We start from the raw sequence: 27,903 nt of genomic DNA on the forward strand, positions 1-27,903 counted from the left end.
TAACTGGTTTTGCCTAAAAATTTGCACATTTGTGTGTGTAAATATATATGAGGACCACCCTAAAGGAACATTTGTTTTTATATCCAAAAAACTGCAGCTACAATTAGCCCTCCCATGTGGAACATGATGAATATCAGGGGATCTGGATATCATCTGTCAGGGAGAACTGAGAAGACTGTAGTCTCCAGTTGAAACAGCACTATAGAGCACAATATTTTAGTTAATTTAAAAATATAAACTCTACTGGCTTTATTTTTTGCACAGTGCAGCTTTTTTGTTCATACCTGTAAGTATTTCATTGTAAATAAGGTAGCAATGTTATTTTCTACTTATGTGCATTAGCTCCCCTGGTGGCTCCCTAGTTGCTGTGTTTTGAGAAATGTAATATTCATCAAGTTCTCATTTCAGAAGCAACAAACTAATAATTATGTCATAACAAAAATTTTATCTAAGTCAAAAGCAACCTAACCAGTAATAGAGTACTTGGATTGCCAATCTTCTTCGCTTAAGTAGCGAGTGTGCTTTTACTTGTTGCCACTGGCAGCATTTTTATGTGGTTTTTATTATTTGTGATGTAGTACTTACAGATGCACCATACAAGGAAATTTGCTATGATGCATAGAAAGTAGATTGACACTTTTAAAGTGATATCACAGTTTTTATTGGGCTACCCCCCCCCCCCCCCCCCCATTTTGGTTCCATCCCACTTAAAAGTAAGATGTGTCAAATTTGGGTTTGGTATGATAAGGGCATAAGTGCTCCTGGGTCTTCAGAACAGTAAAATCTAGAAGCAAAAAAGGAAATCAACTCTGCACAAATTTCTTCTGCATGTAAAGTCATCCATTACTTAATATAAGTAGGATTTTGGTTCAATTTCCTTAATGTGTTATCATTACACAGATCACATTAGGGAAATGTAATAAATCAATTACCTCAAGAAAAGTACAGAATTTAGAGTGAGCCAATCTGTCTCTATTTATGAATCGACATTGGAAATTGGGCAATCCCAGTAGCCTTTCACTTTAGGAGGAAACTAGTAGAGGTACCAAGTAAAAGTTCTTCAGTTCAATTCTAGCAGAGAATATATTTTCTCTGCATGCAATAACTGGAAATAAACTGTCATCTGTCACCCAAAATGTACAGTGAGTGCTTTGGCACTCAGGCCCAGGCACGGCCCATGAGATGAAATCTTGGCCGCCCCTAATCGACAAGGTCTTTAGAAGATAATACCATAAAATAGATTAATAAAAAACACTCGAGGGGATACTAGGTGCTCTTGTAGTGCATGTGGATAAATCAAAGCCAGCACCACTTATATCAGAAAACAGTATGTGAAGAACTACACAGACAGGTCGAGGTTCAACCTAACATCTAAGCATCTGACACATATTGAAGAACACTAAAGAACACAAAAGTTTTTGCAGGTCCCTATAAAAAGAACACCATAATTCAGATGAGCTCATCTACCCCTAGATTTTGGGAAGTTCTTAAGAATCACAAAGAAGATATGCTTCTCTGCCCAATTATTAATGAAACAAGTGATCCTGTTATCAGCCAAATATTTGGATAACATTTTTTAAATATCCACTAAAGCACAGCATAGCGAATACGAATGAACTTATTAGTAAAGTATCTGACTTAGCAGCCCTGAAGGAACTTCATTTGTTTCCTTCGACATAAGAAATATGTATACAAGTATCCTGACAGACCAGGTAAAGCACAAAGTTAGTGAGAATCTTAAGGAACACAGTAGAAGATCACCTGACGAGACTGACGATGTACTTCAGCTGCTGCAGCTGGTTTTAAGTTTTAATTACATTAAATTTGCGGGGCAATGGGCTCACCACTTTCATACTGCCTAGCCAACAGAACATGATGGTTAACTTCAATAGTCATTCCAGTACGATAGTCTTTTGGGCTAGGTATGTGGATGATATTTTATTACACAAGGGTTCCTTTCAGGATTGCACTGATTTTCTGGGAGGAGTTGAATAAAATACATGATAATATCCAACTCACCATGGAAGAGAGTATTGACAGTTTTCTTCCCTTTTTGCATTTGTCCATCAGGATTAATGGTAATACAATCAGCTATGATATTTAAAGAAAGACAACTACTTCGAAGCTAGTAATTCACAGCTCCTCTAACCACCCTTTGTAGTACAAGAAGGTAGCCTTCAGGGCACTGCTTCATAGATTACACAGTGTCCCTTTGTCACATGAAGCTCACGACTACAAATTTAGGATAATCCACTTTATAGCATATTCTAATGGATATGATGGAGACTTTATCAACAGCATTAACAGAAATGTGTTGCAGGAAATGAATATAGTGTAATAATGTGGGCACATCTGCATCATCTAGTGCTCCAATTATGCTAGTCCCAACAAGTAACACACCTTATAGTAATAGTAAATATACAAGGATACCTTATAATGGTAATAGTTCTAATAAGGCTGGTCTTTGTACCAACGAATAATGGCCTAAAATTTAAGTACAGGAAGGAGACAAAGCGGGAAAACTTTTAGTCAGCAAGTGTGTATTGAATCACGGATGATTCCAGATATATGGACCAAATGGGAAGCTTCGAGGTCTGCTTTAGAGAACATAGGAACAACTCAGGCTCAAGGTCGGCTCTAAGCACACGTCTTCATGAAACAGGCAATTCAATTACTAACATCCATTCAAATTTACAGGTGCCACACTTTGAAAATAATGATATCTTACTCAACATTTTCTAACGCGCAGACCGGGATGAAGTCTACTGCACAAGTTTGATCGTCTAGGTAGATAGTATTTAGTCTACCACACACCTAACTGATGCATCCCTGCAGGACATTGTTATTTTTTGTTGAGGTCCTTGGTTTTATTTAGTTTTATTGTCAGTTGATGCAACTGTACCGTTTTTTATGAAAACATAGTTCTTCATGTGCTGTGCAATACTACAGATACGATATAAATGTGGTGGTCTCTAAAAAAAGAGCAATATAGCATTCAAAAAATGTTGTTAGCTAGGCTTCCCAGAGTTATATTTCTTTATTTTTAACTATGAGTGTCTTTAAAAAAAGAAAAATAATCCTAATGACATTATAACATGCAACCTTGTCAGTCTTTGTTGTCATCTACCTTGTTCAAACTGTCATCTGTTTTCTACTCTATGTACTAGTTCACTTGTTTCTTTATCTGCACCACATATTTTGACCAATATTTTTCCCCTAAATCTTCTCTAGTACTGATTTCTGTGCATGTAGATGGGTACATAGTTATTTCCAAATTTGCATATAACACTTTGTTTATGGTTCACTACACTGCAGGGCCTTCTCCCGATTGTTTTTCACCGATTTATTCCAAGTTTGACAGCAATTTTCTTTCTCACCCTCCATTTACCTTGTTTATACATGATTCCAATGCTGTATCAACAGGACTGCAGCACACTTCACTTCTGAGATGACCCCACATGGAAAATTCCAGGTCAAAATACATGCACTGTTTGACATATTCATTTTAGAACATATAGATGCATTATATGTCAAAGCACTGAATTACACAGTCTTCTCAAGCTTTATGAGATGATCTGTGTGTGGGTGAAAGAATTTGTAATTCAATGCAAAAAAGAGTGCCGTATTTATCCTAATGCATGGATGACACACAGAACACCTACTCTAACATGTATGAGTGTAAACTGAAACATGCAATGTGCTGCAACAGAATTTTATTTCTTGTTACGTAAGCCATCAATGAAATTTGAGCCCAATTAGATGAGAACGTAATTGAAAAGTTTACATTTAAAATACATTTGTATTGAGTATGGCAATACTTCAAACAGAAGTCAGCAGCGACTTGCAACCATACATTCACAGTTATCTTGTAAATGGCTCATTTGCAACCTCATGTTTACTACAATGTTTATACTTATATTACTTTGTATTTTCACATTCCAGTGTTTGCTGTTAATTATGATACAACATGTGTATATTGTGTTTTACCACATGGTAAATCTGAATATGACAGAAGCCAGTAAAGTTTCACACCAACTAAGACATAGAGGAGAAGATGTGTAACAAGCACTCCTTTTGAAGAACGACACGAAAATAGAGGACTTCATTAAGTAGTGCCAGCACAATGAAACAATGCACCAGGAACAAGTATGTCAAAAGAAGCTCATTTTCAATCTCCTGCCAGTATTTTTAATTTAATGTTTACAAATTATTGAAAATTTTAGTAACTTTTGTCAGCAAAATGTTTGGAGACTTAAGAAAATCCTGCAGTGTATACAAACAGAGAAGTGCTCTCTATCCAAGAAGGAGTACATCATCATCTGTGGTTTGGCTTGTGTTTATGTAATAAAACTGCTTTTGGTATTAAGTGTTGGCTACCACTAGCAGTCCAAAAAAGTGAAGTGATTCAAATCGCTATTAAGGTGTTCTTGTGATTGATAAGCTTCTGTGATGTTCAAGCACAACCAAATTATCAATTCAAGAGAGTTTGTGCAGTGATAAATTGCTATACTAGAACTGCATTTAAGTTTCAGTTTACTTAGCCTGAGAAGTTTCCGTTTGTCCCTAAATTTGCACACTGAGCACAAGTTGTGGAACAAACAATACAATGCAGCTGCTCACAAGTTTGGGATCAGGTGCCATGTGACTCATAGGCTTGTGTCAATAATGAATCCTCTCCCATACAGAATGCTTCTCATTTCTACATATACACCAAATTTCACCCTAATGTCTAATGTCTGCTGGAGCCTGTGTAGAGGAAATGTCTAGTAACTTACATCTACAATTACTATGACAAATGTTCTTCACTGCGAAGGACACTACATGATGTACTATGATTAAAAAATACATACTTGTCAAAAATAAAATCTGTTTTGTTATTATCAATTATTTTGTCTTTCTCTTGCTTTGTAACTGCAGAATAATCCAGCAGTATTCCTTCATTTTCTAATTCTGGTTTCGAGTCCTGTACACTACTTTTACTGGCCTTTATTCCTGAAAATATTCAACAAAAGCTTTATGTAATTAAAATATAAGATGAAGAGAGAATGAAAATGTGCATGCTGCCTCACGCGTGCACCCACAACACACACACACACACACACACACACACACACACACACACACAATACAAATCTTAGAAATTATGGAAATAATGAAACTAAATGTCTCATAATACATCTATCAGTTATTTTAATTAACTCTATTAAATCTTTTGAGAACACAGAACAGTAGTAAACTAAATGACAGTACATAACAAAATACTTACCAGTATCTTCATCTGTTCCAAATTCAACTTTCTCCATCATTGATCGACTAAGTACATCATCATCTTCTTCTTCTCCATCAGACTCTTCATCAATTTTTTGTGAACCAAGAATGCTATCATCATCAACTTTTCTTTCAGCTGCCAGATCTCCTAAGAGCACAGCCAAATCTATGTCTTGAGAAGACACTGAGTAAAACAGAAGAAAACTAAAGCTTAGTCAAAATAACAAGTCAGTGAATATATATACAAATTTTAAATTGAAAAATTGGAAATTAAGAAGAATAAACAGTAACAATATTAAAAATTGAGAATTCTTTTTAGTCTTTAAATTTGTTTGCATTTGGTATAAAGCAGAAAATAAGATACAGCATCAATAAAGCCATCAATGCAATAAGAAAATTAAAGAATAAGCTTGAATAATAGAAAATCTGATTGACACAAGTTCCAACATGGTAATTAACTTTGGAGAATGCATAAGGACCTACCACAAATAAACAGAATGAGATGATGGGATGGGAAATACAGAGTTTGAATAAATTCGGGAATATGCTACAACCCCGTCTCAATACCTTCCCAACTACCGATTTTCCTTCACATCCTTTGACTCTCATAACTGCAATCTGGTTTCTGTACAAGTTGTATATCAACCTTTGATTCCCATACGTTATCCTCACTACATTCAGAATTTCGACACATGTATTCCACTGAAGAAGTAAAACTCTTTTGCTAAATCTACAAATACTACAAACATAGGTTTACATGGCTTCTATTTATCTTTCTAAGATAATATTGCCTAGTGTGTTCCTACATTTCTCTAGTACCTAAACTGATCTTTCCCAAGGTCAGATTCTGTCAGCTTTTTCCAGTCTTCTGTAAATAATTCATGTTAGTCTTTTGCAACTTGGACTTATTAAACTGATGATTTGGTACTGTTCACACATGTCAGCACCTACTTTTTTTGGAGTTGGAATTATTACATACTTCTTTAAGTCTGAGGATATTTTGTGTTACATATATCTTGCATGTCAGGTAGAACAATTCTTCATGGCTCTCTCTCTCAAATATGTCCATAAGTCTATGGGAATATTGTCTACTCTAGTTGCCTTGTTTTGAATTAGATCTTTCAGTGCTCTGTCAAGATCTTCTTTCATTATAATATCTCACGTTCTTTAAGTTCATTTCCCACGTATACATAGCCCTTCCATATATTCCTTCAACCTTTCAGTCTTCTCTTCTTTGCATAGTACTGACTTGCCATTTGAGCTGTCGATATTCACACAGGTACTATTCTTTTCTCCAAAGGTCACTTTAATTTTTCTATATGTATACATAGCCCTTCCATATATTCCTTCAACCTTTCAGTCTTCTCTTCTTTGCATAGTACTGACTTGCCATTTGAGCTGTCGAAATTCACACAGGTACTATTCTTTTCTCCAAAGGTCACTTTATAATTTTTCTATATGTATACATAGCCCTTCCATATATTCCTTCAACCTTTCAGTCTTCTCTTCTTTGCATAGTACTGACTTGCCCTTTGAGCTGTCGATATTCACACAGGTACTATTCTTTTCTCCAAAGGTCACTTTAATTTTTCTATATGTATACATAGCCCTTCTATATTTTCCTTCAACCTTTCAGTCTTCTCTTCTTTGCATAGTACTGACTTGCCATTTGAGCTGTCGACATTCACACAGGTACTATTCTTTTCTCCAAAGGTCACTTTAATTTTTCTATATGTGCCACCTACACTGGTGAGCCAAAATATTACAATAACCTGCTTATCAGTGTAATGGTCGACATTTTGAACGTAATGCAGTTCCATGGCATGGATTCGGCAAGCCCTTGGACAGTCTCCGGAGGTGTGTGGCACCAGATGTATATGCATAAATCACGTTATTCCTGTAAATTATGGGTTGGTGGTTTCTGGACACAGTGCTGACACCTAATGGTGTGTGAGATGTGTTCGATCAGTTTAAGATCAGGTGAATTTGGTGGCCAAGACATCAATGTGAGTTCACTATGATCTTCTCAAAGCACTTTAGTATGATTCTTGCCCTGTGATATGGACACTTATCCTCCTGTAATATGTCATCACCACCAGAGAAGACATCAAGTGTGAAGGGATGCAAGTGGTGCACAATAATGTTCACATAGTCCACTGATGTCCTGGTGCCTTTGATTACTACCACAGATCATATGGAATCCCTAGTGAGACTAGAAATCTACTCTGTAGGAATCAGCATGGGAATCGAAAAAAATGAACGTGTGAAACCCAGCTCACGCTATTCGTCCATCAGACTCAGAGGGCCATAGACACGGGTTCCCAGGTAGATGCCGTGTTTCTTGACTTCTGCAAGGCGTTCGATACAGTTCCCCACAGTTGTTTAATGAACAAAGTAAGAGCATATGGACTATCAGACCAATTGTGTGATTGGATTGAAGAGTTCCTAGATAACAGAATGCAGCATGTCATTCTCAATGCAGAGAAGTTTTCCAAAGTAAGAGTGATTTCAGGTGTGCCGCAGGGGAGTGTTGTAGGACCGTTGCTATTCACAATATACATAAATGACCTTGTGGATGACATCGGAAGTTCACTGAGGCTTTTTGCGGATGATGCTGTGGTATATCGAGAGGTTGTAACAGTGGAGAATTGTACTGAAATGCAGGAGGATCTGCAGCGAATTGACGCATGGTGCAGGGAATGGCAATTGAATCTCAATGTAGACAGGTGTAATGTGCTGTGAATACATAGAAAGAAAGATCCCTTATCATTTAGCTACAATATAGCAGGTCAGCAACTGGAAGCAGTTAATTCCATAAATTATCTGGGAGTACGCATTAGGAGTGATTTAAAATGGAATGATCATATAAAGTTGATTGTTGGTAAAGCAGATGCCAGACTGAGATTCATTGGAAGAATCCTAAGGAAATGCAATCCGAAAACAAAGGAAGTAGGTTACAGTACACTTGTTCGCCCACTGCTTGAATACTGCTCAGCAGTGTGGGATCTGTACCAGAGAGGGTTGATAGAAGAGATAGAGAAGATCCAACGGAGAGCAGTGCGCTTCGTTACAGGATCATTTAGTAATCGCAAAAGTGTTACGGAGATGATAGATAAATTCCAGTGGAAGACTCTGCAGGAGAGACACTCAGTAGCTCGGTACAGGCTTTTGTTGAAGTTTCGAGAACGTAACTTCACCGAGGAGTAAAGCAGTATATCCTCCTACGTGTATCTCGCGAAGAGACCATGAGGATAAAATCAGAGAGATTAGAGCCCACACAGAGGCATACCGACAATCCTTCTTTCCATGAACAATACGAGACTGGAATAGAAGGGTGGCTTTCAATGTAGGTGGCTTTGGAGTACAGATGTAGATGTAGATGTAGATGTGATCAGCACTGGACGTTTTCACATGCCTGCTTTGTCGATGTTGGTTTTTAGTTACCTGATCAAGTAGTTGTTTGATTAGTTTATTGCATAATTTTGAGGTCAGGTAGAGCATACAGAATACAGGGTGAGTCAGGAGCAAAGGTACATGCTTTGAGGGGTTATAGTATTAGTGATTCTGGGGAAAAAAAGGACATACGAACATATGTACTGTTCTTAACCATTTCTGAGGAAACTAATGAAGACAATGACAAACAGGTCAAATACAGGTGCTAGTATATGAAACACTGCGATCTAACATTTTGTTTAACTGTGTACATTTCCCCAGGAAAGATGTTCAAAAAGTCCATTGACAACTGTGATGCATTTCACTGCTCTTGTAGACAGCAGCTGTGTTGCTGACCTGAGCTCTCATTCGTATGATTCCTTTATGTGAGCAATAAACGACAAGCGAGAAGTGTGTACTGAAATGGTCAGTAAAAAATGGTGGTTTTCAAACAGCTATATATTGGATACTGTTAACAAAAGAGCGTATGTTTATTTGAAGTTTTTTTTTCCCTTCAGAATCATCAATACCATTACCCCTCCAAGCATTTACCTTTCATCCAGACTCACCCTGTATATTCCAAAAATTCAGTCACACTTATGGAGAGTGGTGATGCAAATGAGGGGATGTCAAATATATCTAATAATCTGCGCAAAAGGGTATCCTTGCAAAATTATTATCAGCTTTGTGTGAAAAATCAGAAAAGGATAACCAGAAAATGCTTGAGAAATTAAAATGCAAAATCGTTTGAAGAGTCCCAGGAGAGTCTCCTATAATTCAAACAGAGACAGAAAAATAACTGACAAATTGTGAAAAAACGGGGTGTACTGGCTGCACAGGTTTGTGAGGGGAGAGTGAGACTATTCTCACAAATTTTTAAGCTTGCAGGTAAAATGGGGTCAGGAAAAGAACAAGGTAGATAAGAAACATCCCACTGTTACGGTCAGACCCGACCAGGAAGCAATGCAGCTCACTGCAGTTGAACATGGAGTACGAGAGCATGCCTCAAAAGTAATGCCTCAGAATTTTTTATGTGAAAACTCTTAAAGCTTTTTAAATACAACAAACTTCATTGGTATTCTACATCTTTAATCTACATGTCTATATGTTCATTTCTCGACATAGTCACCCTGACAATGAACACATTTCTCCCACCGAGAGACCTGCTCATTGGTACCGTCACTGTAGAATGTTTGACTTTATTGACAGAGCCATTACCTCACCTCTTCTTGCACCGCCTCATCACTATCAAAGTCCTTGAAGGTGTTCTTCAAGGTCTGAAAATAGATTAAAATTGGATGGGGCCAGTAGGGATGGTATGGAGGATAATTGATGACAGTGGACCCAAGAAATTAGATTGTTTCATATGTTGCAACTCTCATTTGTGGTCTGGAGTCATCACTGTATACAACTTTCATTTTTCTATGATTTCGAATTGGATGCACATTTTCTGTGATTAGAAACCCAATTACAGAACATTGTTTGTCACACACTAACATAGATACGTTACACACTGGCATATTACATGCTACAATTCGTAGCCCTCTAGTGGCAGACGGGTGCAACTTCCATCACTGAAGCAAGAAAAGTCGACCAAGTAATATGAATGACATGTAACACCTCAACCAATACTGAGAACAGAATAAAAAATTTGGAAGCATTGCTTTTCAGCATGCCCTTAGTAGCTACATCGAAAGAAAGCATGTCACTCAAAGTACAACCTGCTGTGAGAGCAGTGCGCATTGATATCTCACAGCCAAGACATGGGCAAAATCGGAATATAAATATGAATACATATCTGCATAACCTAGACAATTACTTACAGACTAATGGAAGAAGAGACTGACACATGTTTTTGATCATACAGTAAGCCACACACAACAAAGAGGTACCTCGGTTTGAAGTATCTTGTTTGGAAGATGTGACATACATCACATTCAAGATCAAATATATAGCCACATACTGGGGTATTGTAGCACTGACTGCAGTAAAGCTGTATGCATCCCATGGATACCAGCTGTTCCATTCTAAACAGTTAATGATGATGTATACTGGAAATTTAGCAACTTCGACTTCTTATCGAGATGAGGATATGAATAAGGCAGAAATGTGCTGCATGGTGGTGAGCCATTTTCCAACAGGATGAGTGCTCATTGTACGGAAAACCAAAGACAAATTCATCGAGACACTATGCTTTCTTTATGTAACTGAATGTATGAGGGAACAGCATGTCGGTGACACAGTCAACACGCGATTACATTCAAAGCCATACGCTCCCGTATTTCACGAAAGTAGTCTTCAAGTTAAAACTCTTGAAGCTATCAAAGCAACTGGAAAGTGTCCCTATCTCAAGGCCAAAGCTGATGGTACTGAGAGAACAGTATGTCCCAATAATGTATCAGAAGTGACCACTTTGTCACAGGCACTTCACGATAAACTAAAAGTGATACACTTAGCTGGCTCCATGCCATTGGCATTCTATCATTTATCGCTTGTCTTTAGTTGCATTTCCTGATCCATGATAAATGAGCTACATGACATCTAAAATGTCTAATCAAATAGGGATTGTCACACTGGATAAATTATTTCTTAGGAAGTCCTTGGTGGAATATAAATAACGGAATGAGAAAATAAGAACAAAATGTGGAGCTGAGGTACTGATATTACAAAAGACACACAACTAAAATAAAAATGTTGCAAATATTTCAGAAGAGGTCCTTCTTCACAGCTACCTACAGAATACCAATACACATACATACATATATATTGTATGTTGTATCAGTACTGTAGTTCAGCAAGGATAAGAGGTGTTATATGGTAGGGCAGGTAAAGGAAAAAAGGAAGTGTGGAGAGCGAGGGAGGGTTGGAGGGAAGGATGGCTAAGAGCTGGGAGGGAGTGGTAGCAAACCCAGGGAATAGGATTGACTCCCACGCTCATTCCCAATAACAACGTCTCCAGATTATGTAGATGGGAATTGTCCTTGAAGCATACAGTTTACTGGTCTCGATCTCCACCAGCCTCTGTCACACATCAACCTGTAACCCTTTCCCAGTACTCCTCCCCCCCCCCCCCCACCCCAATTTCTTTCAATCTGCATTCCTATAGTCCTCTCTGCTGTACCCATACTCTTTATTGACAACCACTACATACACAAAATTACATCAGGTGATAATTGCATGCCAAATAGTGACAAGGTTACACTACTATTAACTGTCCAAGTACAAAGTCCTATCACTGACAACTGAATGTGCGCTGGCATGGAGCTGGTATGACTTGAAAAATTTGTATATGGCAGAGACGGTGCAAGTGGATGAGACCCTGCTGACAGCTGCCCAACATGTTAATATTTGCCGGCCGGGGAGCTGGCTGTGGGTTACAGTGGCAAGCTTGCTTCGCTTTGCCACTGCTGGAGCTGAATAAAAGTGCTGTGGTAGTGGATTTCATGGGCATGCTGCCACACTCTCTTCCTTTTCCTATGTTCTATCTTACCCCTTACAGTCTACAAACCCATGTTATCGTGCGCCACATGCAACATTCCCTGCTCGCACCAGAATGAAGTCACTGGTACTGCAAGCCTATTCAGGATACCAAAAGTTTCTCCTTCCTAGCTGTAAGCCACTCTTCTCTCCAGCTCTACTTCCTTGTCTCCACTTCCTTTCATCTCTCACCCACTCCACTGGATAGAACCCCTCACCCCAGTGAAGCAGCAATTCTGGTACAATTTAGCTGGCTGGGACTATGTAGCCATGCAGAGGTGTGTGTGTGTGTGTGTGTGTGTGTGTGTGTGTGTGTGTGTGTGTGTGATAACTTTGGAAGAGGGCATTGTACATAAGTTTATCAACATTTTTAGTCATATTTATGTGCCTTCAACAACTTGATGTCTCAACTAAGTGATAAGTTCCATCGCTTATTTCTTAAATAACTACATAGTATCACAGCAAAGTTGATTACTTACACAAAATATCTGATGTGCTGGTAGAAGATTCAGCACTGCCAGATGAAGGCATATTGACTAACATGGCATCTTTAAAAATGTTAGTACTGTTGGGAGAAGGCCTTCCTTGACTGCCATGCATCAAGACTCCAGTATTTGCTGGCAATAAAGATGGGTCTGTATGGTTTACAATGAATGATGCATTCAGTAGGTTCAAACCATCAGGTGTTTCTGCAGGGTAAACATAGGTTTTTTCTTCAAGTGTTTTTCCAGATTCCTCTTTTTCACTGTCAGTCTACAAAATTAAGAAACAAATATAACTCACAATATTGTTTACATCATGACCACTGATTGTGTAACACACTGCCCATCAATAGAACCCAAGAACTGAATGGATTTTTCCTCATATAAGTTCCATTAAGATACATAAAAAATATTGGCATAAAAGAAATTAGTGGATAAAAGCAGACAAACAGAAAGAGATACTGAAGAAATGAAATGTATACAAAATGTGTAAGAAAAATGTAAAGGTTCAACAGACATTTGATGCTGATACACAGTTGCTGTTGCTGCTGCTTTAGGGTGTTAAGCTGCTCGATCAGTATTGCACTTACACCAAATAAATTAAGAGGAGTGTGGTTCAAATAAATTAACACAACAAGCTCTAAAAACTGAACAGGAATAACCAAAAAACACAATGAATAGAATTTAAAATACAACACTGATCAAAAATGCCACACAAAGACCAATAACACTTAACACAGATAAACACTATGACAAATGACACAATAAAAACTATTACAAAATAGTGAGATAAAAAATTTAAAAATGGTCTATTTTACTGGGCAACAATTGCTACCAAGGAATAAAATTGTTTAATAATTTGCTTACAGTGGTTAGAGAGATTATTAATCCAAACTTATGTAAAAAGACAGTTAAAAAGTACCTATTGAAAAATACTTTCTATACAGTGGAGGATCACTTAGCTAACACAGAGTAGTGGTTTGGTTATAAAAAGAAATTTTAGTAAAGAATTAGAAAACACCTCTCTCATTTCTCAACACTCAGTCATTATAACAGTCCCATCTCTTCCCAATGAAACCTTACACCAAAGCTCTTTGATGGATAACATTAACATCTTATCCTCTTTCTGAGCTCAAACTCTCACTCATTACACAGGGATGGTGACTCAGTTTTTAAGGCATGCAAACAGGATGTTGCCAGACACAAAATGGAATCCAGACATCATTGTTATGGTCTTGATGTCCGTGGTGCCCTAAGGATAGCAATTATTTTAGACATATTTTGTTAACACAATCACTGTATACACTAACAAAAGCTAGGTGTCAATTTAAAACCTCATAAAATTAATTTAAAAAAAAATAATCTGAGGTATAGGTCTTCCCACATCTCATCAATTCTAAAATTAGCCTAGGGACTCAATAATCCATCCTTGGGGTTTGAACCTTAATTTCATTGAGCTGTAAGATGTCTAGGCTCTCCCCCACACACATCCTAAATGACCTCCTTGCTTGCATGTCAGCACTGTTACCATTTTGGAGGTGAAGAATCTGTGAATTGAGTTTGCATATGAGAAAATCCCTTCACTTTTGTACTTTAGACACAGTTTTGTAGTGCACATAGGTTTGTGCATGTTGTGTGGATCAGTAGCACAGTACAAAAGTGTTAGATTACAATTTTAAAAGTTATGGATTGATCAACAGTTGGTCTTACGAATTTTTCTTGCAGTTCCCTTCATTTTCAAATCTGGTAATGCTCCGGGAAGGCAAAAAATGCTAAGCACTCCCACAGTTTTGATTACATATTACACTGTAGGGCTCCTTAATAACTAGTGTGAATATTTTATGTGCAAATTTTGCAGTCTCATCGTGCCCAGAGGTATGAGTGTTTGGTTTTCTCTGTGGTTGCGTGTGTGAATGTGTGCTTTCATCATAGAAACAGCAAGAGCTCAAAAGCTACTGTTTCTGTATGCCACACATCATCCTGCTGTATGTAAGAGGCTGCATTTCCTTTATTTTATGTATTACTGTTTTTGTGCGCAGTTGCATTAATATTAGCATATGCTACAGTCATGATATGCTGATTAGGTAATTACTAGGTCCTTACCAGGTAGGATCAACAGAGTACATCAAGGAAGATCAAAGAAGGGCAGCATGTTTAATATTAGTGAGAAAAAGGGGAGGGAGTGTCATGGACCTGATACAGGATTTTGGATGGCCATCATTAAAACAAAGGTGTTTCTTGCTGTGGGGGGATCTTCTCACAAAATTTAAATCACCAACTTTCTCGTCCGAATGCGAAAATATTTTCTCAATGCCGACCTACACTGGGAGAAAGTGTGTGTGTGAAGGGGCGCGCGCGCCCGCGTTTGTGTGCAAGTTTTTCTTACAGCTAAAAAAAGAAGTGCTGTCCAAAAGCTAGCCAAGCTCCATACCTTTTGTTTATGTTCCTATTGATGATGCAGTGCTTCTGCCTTTTGGTGAGTGGTCTCCTTTATTCCTAAATAATTTGCACTTTTCAACAAGAACTTTCTGTATGTTATTAAGACTCTTGATGTTTGTCTAAGAGACAAGAGCAGTAGTAGATTTGCCTGACAAATGCTAAGTATGGTTGGATGTACTTTAAAAACTCTGTAGGACCATTTCATCTGACAAATAATTGCTAAATGAACAGATGTTGGTTCAAAAGGAAATTGTACAATCATAGTGCTGAAGAAGTGATGCATTTCTGGTTGGTTTATTCTCTGTAAAATAAATAGGCATTTTTGTGTGTGTTTTCTTCTGTCCTCCAAGTTGCATCCCATTGTCTGATTTGGAGCAGGAGGACAGATTTACAGTACCCAAAAAAGTGGGCCACCAAGAAAACATGAAAAATCATCATGAGAATTTCACACAACGGAAGTGCTTCAAGAGAAATCTCATTGAAAATAAAGGACTGACTGACATAGAACTTCAGAAATGGATCAAAGACGCAAAGGAAAAATAGTGCTATCTACTAAAAAAAGAGCTGTTCACTGCATAAAATAACTTGCAATGGAAAAGTTTGGCTTTGCACAGACATGGAGAGCAGATTCGGGAAGACAATGACATCTCAAATGGAGGAAACATTGTTGGTCTATTGAAGCTTGCAAATTTCAGTCCTGACATTAAAGAACACCTCATCCACACAGAACATTAAAAAGGTACCACACCTTCACTGCCCTCATTTATACACAATGAGCTCCTCATTTGTGAGTATACTCAGCTAGACATGGAAATCCAAATACTATGAGCTTTTGTTCGACTACTCATAAGGTGCATTGTGAGTGGATGACCAATTATGAGATGTGGACACAGATTTTGAAATTACGCCAATACATCTTTCTGAGTTTTTTCTTGGTTTCATTGAAATATACCAGAAAGTCACCATAAGCCTCATGAATGACATATTTAGTTAACTGGTAAAGGAGGGAATGGATATTTAAGATTGTAGTTCACAACACTACAACTATGCTGCAGTGATAGCTTGCCAAAAGAGCAAAGTTAGTCAGTGGATCAAGGACAAAAATAATCTAGCTCTCTTTGTGAAGTGTGATAACCAATTTACGCATTTAGTGGTCATGCATCCGGTCAACCAATATACGATGATGACATGACTCTCCGGAAACATTCAAGAGCTTTATCTTTTCTTTTATTAATCAATACTGCTCTGGAAGGCACTTTAAAAGGCTGTGTCTATAGTCTTAAAGCCTGAATTTTAAATGAGGAGGGAGTGTGAAATGATAAGTTGTGGTTCCCATCAATCAACAGCTTCCAAACATAGATAAAATTTCTCCAGGACATGACAAAAGTTAAGCATTAGACCAGTAAGACAAGACTGGATGCAAGTTAACTGTGTAACTGACAGGTTTTTCCTGTATGAGGAGTCTCAGTTCATTGATTTCGGGTTTCCTGCCACCACGCAATTTCTGAATATGAAAGGGTAACAGTTTCTCAACACTTCCTCCATGTTGTTGTTGTTGTTGTGGCCTTCAGTCCTGAGACTGGTTTGATGCAGCTCTCCATGCTACTCTATCCTGTGCAAGCTTTTTCATCTCCCAGTACCTACTGCAACCTACATCCTTCTGAATCTGCTTAGTGTATTCATCTCTTGGTCTCCCTCTACGATTTTTACCCTCCACGCTGCCCTCCAATACTAAATTGGTGATCCCTTGATGCCTCAGAACACGTCCCACCAACCGATCCCTTCTTCTGGTCAAGTTGTGCCACAAACTTCTCTTCTCCCCAATCCTATTCAATACTTCCTCATTAGTTATGTGATCTACCCATCTAATCTTCAGCATTCTTCTGTAGCACCACATTTTGAAAGCTTCTATTCTCTTCTTGTCCAAACTATTTATCGTCCATGTTTCACTTCCATACATGGCTACACTCCATACGAATACTTTCAGAAATGACTTCCTGACGCTTAAATCAATACTGGATGTTAACAAATTTCTCTTCTTCAGAAACGCTTTCCTTGCCATTGCCAGCCTACATTTTATATCCTCTCTACTTCGACCATCATCAGTTATTTTGCTCCCCAAATAGCAAAACTCCTTTACTACTTTAAGTGTCTCATTTCCTAATCTAATTCCCTCAGCATCACCCGACTTAATTAGACTACATTCCATTATCCTTGTTTTGCTTTTGTTGATGTTCATCTTATATCCTCCTTTCAAGACACTGTCCATTCCATTCAACTGCTCTTCCAAGTCCTTTGCTGTCTCTGACAGAATTACAATGTCATCGGCGAACCTCAAAGTTTTTATTTCTTCTCCATGAATTTTAATACCTACTCCGAATTTTTCTTTTGTTTCCTTTACTGCTTGCTCAATATACAGATTGAACAACATCGGGGAGAGGCTACAACCCTGTCTTACTCCCTTCCCAACCGCTGCTTCCCTTTCATGTCCCTCGACTCTTATAACTGCCATCTGGTTTCTGTACAAATTGTAAATAGCCTTTCGCTCCCTGTATTTTACCCCTGCCACCTTTAGAATTTGAAAGAGAGTATTCCAGTCAACATTGTCAAAAGCTTTCTCTAAGTCTACAAATGCTAGAAACGTAGGTTTGCCTTTCCTTAATCTTTCTTCTAAGATAAGTAGTAAGGTCAGTATTGCCTCACGTGTTCCAGTGTTTTTACGGAATCCAAACTGATCTTCCCCGAGGTTGGCTTCTACTAGTTTTTCCATTCGTCTGTAAAGAATTCGTGTTAGTATTTTGCAGCTGTGACTTATTAAGCTGATAGTTCGGTAATTTTCACATCTGTCAACACCTGCTTTCTTTGGGATTGGAATTATTATATTCTTCTTGAAGTCTGAGGGTATTTCGCCTGTTTCATACATCTTGCTCACCAGATGGTAGAGTTTTGTCAGGACTGGCTCTCCCACGGCCGTCAGTAGTTCCAATGGAATATTGTCTACTCCGGGGGCCTTGTTTCGACTCAGGTCTTTCAGTGCTCTGTCAAACTCTTCACGCAGTATCATATCTCCCATTTCATCTTCATCTACATCCTCTTCCATTTCCATAATATTGTCCTCAAGTACATCGCCCTTGTATAGACCCTCTATATACTCCTTCCACCTTTCTGCTTTCCCTTCTTTGCTTGGATTTGGTGAACCTGGGGAGGAATGACCCTCTAGGACACCTGCCATACTTCTGTTGCATAAACCGTAGCCTTCTTCCTCCATATCTCTTTGAAATAAAACACATTCCGTGATTTTACTTGTGTTCCATTACTACTTGCCAGTCTTATTTTTGTTTGTGTGGGCTCATGAGGACTGAAATCAGAAGTTGTCTTGTTGGGTTGGATGTGGGAGCTCAATATTGCTTCATCCAGTCCACTGTGAGGGTTTTTACGATGTCATGTTGAAAAATAATGTCTCCAACTTTTTTATGTGAAAAAGCTTAAAACATTTTAAATAAAACAAATATTAGTAACATTCTACATCTTTATTCTTCACGTCTACACATTTGCAACCTTCTGCCACAAGAGGGCTCTGAATTGTAACATGGAACTGTGTTTTCAAACTTAAAGAACATCTTGGAGGACTCCACTTTGACATTGCTGAAGTAGTGCAAGCAGAGATGAGGTTGTGCCTCTGCCAACAAAGTCAAACATTCTACAGAGACAGTATCGACAAACTTGTCTCTTGTTAGGAGAATTGTGTTCATTGCCAGGGTGAATACGCCGAGAAATAAATATGTAGGCATGAGATAGACGATGTAGATTTTTAATAACATTTGTTGTATTTTAAAAGCTTTACGAGTTTTCACATGAAAAATTCGGAGGCATTACTTTTCAGGATGCCTTCGTATTACCACCAACAGACTCCAAGTGTCATAATCAGGTAAGAAAATAGGGTCTACCCAGAGAAGGCCTTGCTTGTCAGGCTACGGTTTATGCAACAGAAGTATGACAGGTGTCCTAGAGGGTCATTCCTCCCCAGGTTCACCAAATCCAAACTCAGACAATGAAGATGGAGCTCCATGAAGTGCTCACTAGTGTTGGTCATGAACCAGTTTTTCCAGAGGTGGATGTTTTGAACAATTGAGTCAAGTCTCCAACTCCCTCTGGACGGACAGGAAGTGCCAGAAGTTCAAATTGGTATATCTAGCTGTCTGCCTTCTGTTTCCACCAGAAGTTCTTGGTACATTAGGATGCAAAGATATTCAGAAATTTTTGTGTTTATTTGTGGTTTAGAGGGATTAGTAGCATAGAGAACAGGAAAAGTCTCTATAATTTATAGCTTGCAAATACCAGGTACAAATTCATAAAAGTGAATTTTGTGTAAAACTCTCTTTTTGTATGGGTAAGCAGATTTTGTTTTATAAGAGTGAAACTCTTATAAAGGAATTAAAAAGTTTGAAGATCATGATTGAATTTACAGCGAGAGGAATTTTATTAGATTTGACATGAGAAACAGAAAGAAATAGTTAACAGTGGAATACATATTTTTATATGTAATAAGAAAAACAAATTGGTTCTGGTCAATTACACAGGGTGCAGCATCATAAATTCCTGATTTCAAAAAGCAATAAAACCCATTGTATGAAGCAGAATTTTTGTATTTAAATAATGTAGGTACGTATCTAAAGTTTTGTTTCACATAGTTTTGAAAATCGTATCAGGTAGGTGATGCCCTCCATTGCCTATACGCTGAATAAGCCAATTTCTGACGTTTCTCATGATCCTTACCAGCATAGCAGCAGGTTGTTGGCAGTTTCTGTCTGCATGTTGGCCTTCAGGTCTTGGAGGGTCCTTGAATGGTTGACATAAACACAAGATATCAGAAAGAAAGAGAAAGAGAAAGAGAGGGAGAGGGAGAGGGAGAGGGAGAGAGAGAGAGAGAGAGAGAGAGAGAGAGAGAGAGACCGTTGGGGGCCAAATTAGGGGAGCAGGATGACCACTCCAAATCATCCCTTACTGAGATAAGCTGCTCCGGGCTGTGTTCCCTCAAAACAACCATTTATGCCCTTGAAGTGTGAGCTGGTGCTCCATCCTGTTGGGACCAAATGTCCCCTAAGTCCAATTCATCAAGTCGTGGAAAAAAATTCCTCCTGCATTTTCACATAAGAGTCTGAATTTACTATCACTGTGACTGTGACCCCAGTTTCTTCAAAAAACCAGAGAGCAGCAATCACCAGAAATCAGCTTATTCAGTCTATGGGCTATGAGGATGGCACCTGCCTAATATGAATTTCAAAACTGTGTAAAACAAAACTTTAGATATGTGTCCACATTAATAATCAATAATAATACAAATTTGACTCATAAAATGGGTTTTATTTGGTTTTGAAATCAGGAAGTTAGCATTAAACTCATGGTTACTCATAAATAATTGTCATTTCCATACAAGGAAGAAAAACAGCATTTTGGTTAACTGTTTCTTCAAACAACTGCTACACACTTGTTCTTCATTTTTCCACAAATAGGTCAAGTTGTCTTCATCACAAAATCACTGACAGAGGTGAAAAAAGCAGTAAGTAACAGGAAAAAATATAGGTCAAATTGTGAGTCAAACCCTACCATTTAGACCTTTGGACTCACAGCCTGGGATTTGCCCACTTAGTCACTGAGCCCCACTGTTTTGTGGTAACTACAGATAATTTATTGCCCCAATTACAAACCCAATAGTATTCTCAGAGGAAACACTTCTCTACATGGCATGTAAAATACACCACAATACACAGTTTGTTCACTCTTTTTTTGTCAATGGGCACTTCCTCCATTTCCTTATATCTCCATCTGACAGTACAGGAATTGCCTGTTTGGAGCATACTCGTTGGTAACTCCACATCCATTGGCTAATTCTACTCCATACAACTGACTGCCTACTCCATTTCCAGCAGTTTGCTTTAAACTTGATTGTTGCCTTATACAGTAGTACCAGAGACAACCTGAGAAAATGTGTAAGTTGAACACTCCAACTTACTCACTAGTCAGCCAGATCTGCTGACCAACTCTAGTGCTCATCATCTGTCACAAGCCAGGAGGCATGCCTTTTGGAATGGCATGGACATGGTGTGCATTACCCACAAAGTGCTAAAACAGGCAACTGACTTTCTTGCACAGAGTTGTAAAATATCTTTGACAACAGAGTACTGTGTGCAGCGCGTACAGTAAAACCCTCCTAAGCGGACAGGCAGAAGAAATTGTAAACACCATAAAAATGGGAAAAGTTAAATGATGACTTAACTATTGTTAGGACTTTTGCACACACCTGACAATAAAAAAAAATGTTTGTAGCTTTTCTTAGTATTCTTTTTAAAACCACTTGCCAATATGGAATAGTATTGTGTAACAGACTGCATGTCAATAGCAGAACTGATTTCCATGTTTAGACACATGCAGCACACTATTTCATATTAAAGGCATTGCTTGATGCATCCTTCACTAATGTATTCAAGGAATGGACAGAGAGTCAAAGATAGTTCTTCAACTAGATACATTATTTAAGAAAGCGATTTTAAATTTTGCAGAATTGATAACATTTCTTTGGCAAAAATGTATTAAAAAACAAAAGGCAAGTGTAAGCAGTTATCATGCCAAAGCACAATATAATATACATTAATTAGACTTTGCCTCAGTGATTCTTATGAGAAACATCTGTAGAAACTAAGGAAGTTTACAGTTTAACATCTGAATGACGGCATTAGAGACGGAGCACTAACTCAGTTGGATAATGAAAGTCGAAGGAATTGAGTGTGTTCTTGTTACAAGAACTGACATGTGGTCAGTAAACTATGAAAATCAGTATCTGCATCACAAGTCAGGGACTAAATTCCAGAACAGAAGTCCAGTGTTTGTACTGAACTAACACTGAAATGGAATTTTATGGTTTGTGTGTGTGTCATATCACACCAAAAGGACATGTATCTGCAAGCATAAGGTGATTCCACAAGAATGTTGTACAGGTTATAAGCTCGAAGAAAGCTAGTCGAATGAAATGAGATAATTTTTAGGGGCATTATTACTCATAAACTTATTATGCACATTTCCAATATACTGGATGGTTATAATTAAACTTTCCCTATTTAACATGTTATAACACGGAAACTTGGTAGCATTAATATCACGGACATGGGGAAGAGAAATAAGGCAGAATCAATTCAATTGAAACACTTTTAATGTGCTGCTGTGGTACATCATACCTTTACATACTGGTACCATTACTGCTACAAAAGGGGCTCATATGGTGCCCATCAGTGTCCAGAAGAGTCTGAAAGCGCAGGGTTGCCCTCTGCACAGCAGAACAAAGCATGTCCATAGGTATGCTGGCTACCTCTCTTGATTTTTAGGTCAGCACATGTGTGAATGTTCCCCTGATAAACCCTGTTCTTCAGGCAGCCCCACAACTAGAAATCACACAGAGTCAGATCAGGCAATCATGCCACACAAGCATTTGCAAACGATTGGCTGATAATTCTATCATTACCAAATGTGTTTAGGAGAAGCAGGTGAACTTCACAAGCAATGTCCAGTGGAGGCCCATCTTGCACGAAAACTGTTAAGTTCAATGCGTCTCTCTCCTGTAGGGTGGGTATTACGTGCTGGTGAAACATATCACAGTAACACTGGACAGTCACACTGCACGTCTTTGGTCCTTGAGTGCCAACCTGTTCAAAAAAGAATGAACGTAGCTGTAAAGCCACACCATATGGTGACACATTCACCACACAGAGGAGCTTCATGCACAGTGACTGGAGGTGAAGATCACCACACTCGGCAATCCTGTGTGTTCACCTTACCCGACAGAGAAAAATGAGCTTCGTCTGTCCATAGGATGGTCCAGGGACAGCCCTCGTCAACTTCAATCCTTGCAAGAAAGAGGAGAGTGAAGTCAACATATTGTTGTGCATCCTGTGGTGCAAGCTGCTGTACAATATGGATCTCGTATCCATACCATTTGAGAATGGTTCAAAGCACCTTCCATACAGTGGACTATAGGATGTTCAACTGTCAAGACACAGCATGCGCACTGCCTGATGATTGGGAATTGCGTGCAGTGCTGTCTTCCATAACAAAAGTGATTTCATCAACTACCTGTGGTGCAACCAGTCGTTGGCATCTTCCCGGAGTGATGCCCAGTTCTCCAGTTGATTCGAACTTCATCATCATGCTCTGCACAGCAGGTGGAGACAGAGGACCCTTCCATAGTCCTTTCAGCTGACGACGGTCTCGAAGTGCAGCTGCAGCATTACTGTTGTTTTGATAATACAGCTTCACCAATAATACCGTGCTACTTTTGTCCAAACTCATGTTGACACATCAACAAGTGCACTGCGCCTAGTCAGGTGTGTGAGACTATGAATCATGATGACTGATCATGGTACCTGGTGGTCATAGTTGGAGCTGGACGGTGGTACTGTGACACATGGAAATCATGCACTCCTTACTCTAGACATTAATGCTACCAAGTCTGGCAGTCATATAGTAATCAGTTTCTGTGTTATAACCTGTTAAATAGGGAAAGTTTAATTATAGCCACCCGGTAGTACCTAATTTCTGTTATCAACAGTTGTTACAGAATAAAATCTATTTCAAGCATTCTTACTCAAAAATGAGCTAATCAAGAGAGAAAATTGTTCTATTACACCTTCAGTGTGTTAGCTTCATTAATCTAAAGTTAATTGCTCTAGTGAAATCCACAGACATCACTAGTGCCCAAAAGTGATATGTAACTGGGAAAAGTGGGAAGTGAAAATCTGAGCAATCACTGTAAATAGCCATCAAGATTTCCCCACGACTGGAAATGTGTACATGTACAGGAAAATGTACTCGTAGTGTTCAATACTAATCAAAACCGGTGCATTCAGGCCTACAATGTCTCAGTTTTGTACGCACTTTTGTGTGTTGACTGGCCCTCTTCGCTTCACTTAAAATTTCTGCCAAAAATTCATAATAGGCCAGAAAATGTTCAACTAAAAGTTGAATGAGCCATTTTGCAGAGTCTCGGTATGGGTAGGCATCATGCAGGATGGGTATATAGAGCTTCATATCATTGTTGTAGGGTTGGGTTGGGTTGTTTGGGGGAGGAGACCAAACAGCGAGGTCATCGGTCTCATCGGATTAGGGAAGGACGGAGAAGGAAGTCGGCCGTGCCCTTTCAAAGGAACCATCCCGGTATTTTCCTGGAGGGATTTAGGGAAATCATGGAAAACCTAAATCAGGATGGCCAGACGTGGGATTGAACCATCGTCCTCTCGAATGCGAGACCAGGGTGCTAACCACTGCACCACCTTGCTCGGTTTGTTGGGCAGAGGAACAGTGTTAATATCCAGAAGTACAGAGATGAAACACTGTTACCATGTTTTTAGGTTTCTAGAGGTGCAGCTTGTCCATTCTCATAGACTTCCCAGTAAAGTTGCATTTGGATTCTACAGAACACACCTGAGATGTACTGGAGACAAATTGTAGGCTGTCAGATGCGATTAAGGAGTCTTCCAGTATTCTTACCATATCTACGAGGCATCAAGCCAACTGACAATAAAGCTCACAGAGAGAACGTCATGTTGCTGCCAAGCAGGATTAGCAGCTAGGCTAGCCATATCCTCTATTTCTTTTGCGGAAGAGATTTTCTTGTTTAGCAGTTTTTCTTTATGGAAATACACACATCAAAAAAAGTTTTGCATCACTCCGGTTCCCAGAACTCTTGAAGATAGACATTGACTGTGGATATTATATCACAGACACAGTCCCTTTGACTGTTCCGAGATGTCACTAAACCCGACCAAAGATGTAAATAACCAAGCATGAGCAGTGTCTATTAGATGGAGGGGGTCCTACAGACGACCAGTTCCAGCCATTGCACCAGGAAGGAGGAACACGGCTCGTGTTGTCTGTAGTTCAACCATGCACAGACACTCAATACTGCGGTTTAATTTTGTCCACATTATTACTTTGTGCCACGAAGGGCTCTCAACAAGGGAAGTGTTCAGGCGTCTCGGAGTGAACCAAAGTGATGTTGTTCGGACATGGAGGAGATACACAGAGACAGGAACTGATGATGACATGCCCTGCTCAGACCACCCAAGAGCTACTACTGCAGTGGATGACTGCTACCTACAGATTACGGCTTGGAGGAACCTTGAAAGCAATGCCACCATGTTGAATAATGCTTTTCATGCAGCCACAGACATCATGTTACAACTCAAACTGTGCGCAATAGCCTGTGTGATACGCAACTTCATTCCCGATATCCATGGCAAGGTAACATCTTTGCAATCACGACACCATGCAGTGCAGTACAGATGGGCCCAACAACATGCCAAATGGGCTGCTCAGGATTGGCATCACATTCTCTTCACCAATGAGTGTTGCATATGCGTTCAACCAGACAATCGTTGGAGGCGTGTCTGAAGGCAACCCAGCCAGGCTGAATGCCTTAGACACACTGCCCAGCTAGTGCACTAAGGTAGAGGTTCCTTGCTGTTTTGGGGTGGCATTATGTGTGGCCGACGTACGCCGCTGGTGCTTATGGAAGGTGCTGTAACTGCTGTACGATACGTGAATGCCATCATCCGACCGATAGTGCAACCATATCTGCAGCATATTGGTGAGGCATTTGTTTTCATAGATGACAATCCATGGCCCCATCATGCACATCTTGTGAATGACTTCCTTCAGCATAATGACATCGCCCGACTAGAGTGGCCAGCATGTTATCCAGGCATGAACCCTATCGAACATGCCTGGGATAGATTTAAAGGTGCTGTTTATGGACAATGTGACCCACCAACCACCCTGAGGGATCTACACCGAATCGCCATTGAGGAGTGGGACAATCTGGGCCAACAGTACCTTGGTGAACTTGCGGATAGTATGCCACGATGAACACAGGCATGCATCATTGCAAGAGAATGTGCTGCTGTGTATTAGAGGTACCAGTGTGTACAGCAATCTGGACCACCACCTCTGAAGATCTCGCTGTATGGTGGTACAGCATGCAATGTGTGGTTTTCACGAGCAATAAAAAGGGTGGAAATGATGTTTATGTTGATCTTTATTTCAATTTTCTATATAGGTTCTGAAACTCTCGGAACCGAGGTGATGCAAAACTTTTTTTTATGTTTGCATGTATCTTTTTTAATTGCAAACTTTGAGCAGTGACATACACTATATGATCAATAGTATTTGGACAACTAATAGTGGACATTAATATGGGGTGTGTCCACCATTTGCTTTTCTGATGGCTTGAACTCTGTTGGGGATACTTTCAATGGGATGTTTGAATGTCTGTGGAGGAATGGCAGTCCATTCTTCCTCACAAGCTGAAACCAGACAAGTTAGCAATGTTGGGCACTGGGGTCTAGAGTGAAACTGATATTCTCACTCGTTTCAAATGGCTTCCATTAAAATCTGTTCGGTTCTCTGAGCTGGCCAGTCCATTTCCAATCCATTTCAGGAATTTTATTTCCACAAACCATTGACTCACAGATGCTGATTTATGCCTGGGTGCATTGTTATGCTGATATAATCATTGCTTCCGGACTGATCCTCTAATAAAAGCAGTACACAAAAACATCCTAGTACTGTGAAACACCATCTCCTCTGTACTTCATTGCTCACACTACACGTGATGACAAGTAACATTCTTCACGCATTCACCAAACCCAAACCCTTCCATCAGAGAGAGACAGGGTATAACCCAATTCATTATTCAAAATCACTTGTTTCCAGGCATCAACACTCCAGTGGTGTTGCTCTTTACACCACGTCAAGTGTCACTTAGCACTGATTACAGAAATGTATGGCTTATGTGAAGCTACTAGACCATTGTACCCCATTCTTTGTAGCTTTCTAAGCACATTCATTGTGCTAGCTGGAATGCTTACAGCACTTTGGAACTCATCTTTGATTTCTTCTGCTTATTTCATGCAATTTTTTTACAACTACTGTCCACAATGATCGACGATCGTGGTTGTTCCCTCAGGTTTTCACTTCACAATCACATCACTAACAGTAGACTTGCACAGCTTTGGAAGGGCTGAAATATTTCTGATGGATTTGTTACTCACGTGACATCCAATGACTAGCCCATGTTTGAAGTCACTAAGCTCTCCTGACCACTGCATCTCATGACATCTTGTGGTTAATTCTGCATTACATAGGAGTGTCCAGATATTTCTGATCAGACACTGTATGAAAAATGTACTGCAATTAAACTTTACCATCTTCTGTCACCTATCAATATCCTGTTCCAGCGACATGCTATCATTTTCTTGATTATGCTTATCTTGTTGGACACAAATTTACGAAATTATAAAACATTATACATTTCCTTTACATAGGGCTTCAATCATGGGCAAGAACAATGAAAAAAGAGCACATATTGAAATTTATCATTTCACAGCATTCAACACATTTCTTAGTTGCCCATTGGTAGGTTGTCCCAGAGCAATTTTTGGGTTTAAGAGGGGCATGACGACATCCTAAAGATAAATAGAATTCACACAATGACTGCGAGCAAGATCCTTTTTCAGTTTTGGACACTGCTGATTTTGTTTCATTTTGCAGTCCATTGTTATTTCCCAAAGCATCCATGATGATGGAAAGTTACTAAAATTTCTCACTGACACAGGCATTGGTTTGTCTGTTCTTAAATATTAAACACCACCACCAGAAACTGACCACATTTACTATTACAAATCCATGCTTAATGTTGCAGTGTCTATCACCTTATGCCTTCAAAAATGAAATCACATATCTCACTTTCACAGGCCTC

The 27,903-nt window shown here is 39.1% G+C and overlaps 1 protein-coding gene across 1 annotated transcript in view; it reads right to left on the reverse strand.

Annotated features, from left to right (window-relative positions):
* LOC126470455 (DNA polymerase zeta catalytic subunit) overlaps window positions 1-27,903 on the reverse strand; it is a 231,430-nt gene that overhangs the window by 155,770 nt on the left and 47,757 nt on the right. Inside the window, exons 8-10 of the mRNA XM_050098304.1 lie at window positions 12,657-12,930; window positions 5,267-5,452; window positions 4,851-4,992 (exon numbers count right to left, since the gene is read on the reverse strand). Of these exons, the coding sequence (XP_049954261.1) occupies window positions 4,851-4,992; window positions 5,267-5,452; window positions 12,657-12,930 (602 nt within the window). The remainder of the gene's footprint in view (window positions 1-4,850; window positions 4,993-5,266; window positions 5,453-12,656; window positions 12,931-27,903) is intronic.

This window comes from Schistocerca serialis, chromosome 3, assembly GCF_023864345.2.
Source record: "Schistocerca serialis cubense isolate TAMUIC-IGC-003099 chromosome 3, iqSchSeri2.2, whole genome shotgun sequence".
NCBI classification, from domain to species: Eukaryota; Metazoa; Arthropoda; class Insecta; order Orthoptera; family Acrididae; genus Schistocerca; species Schistocerca serialis.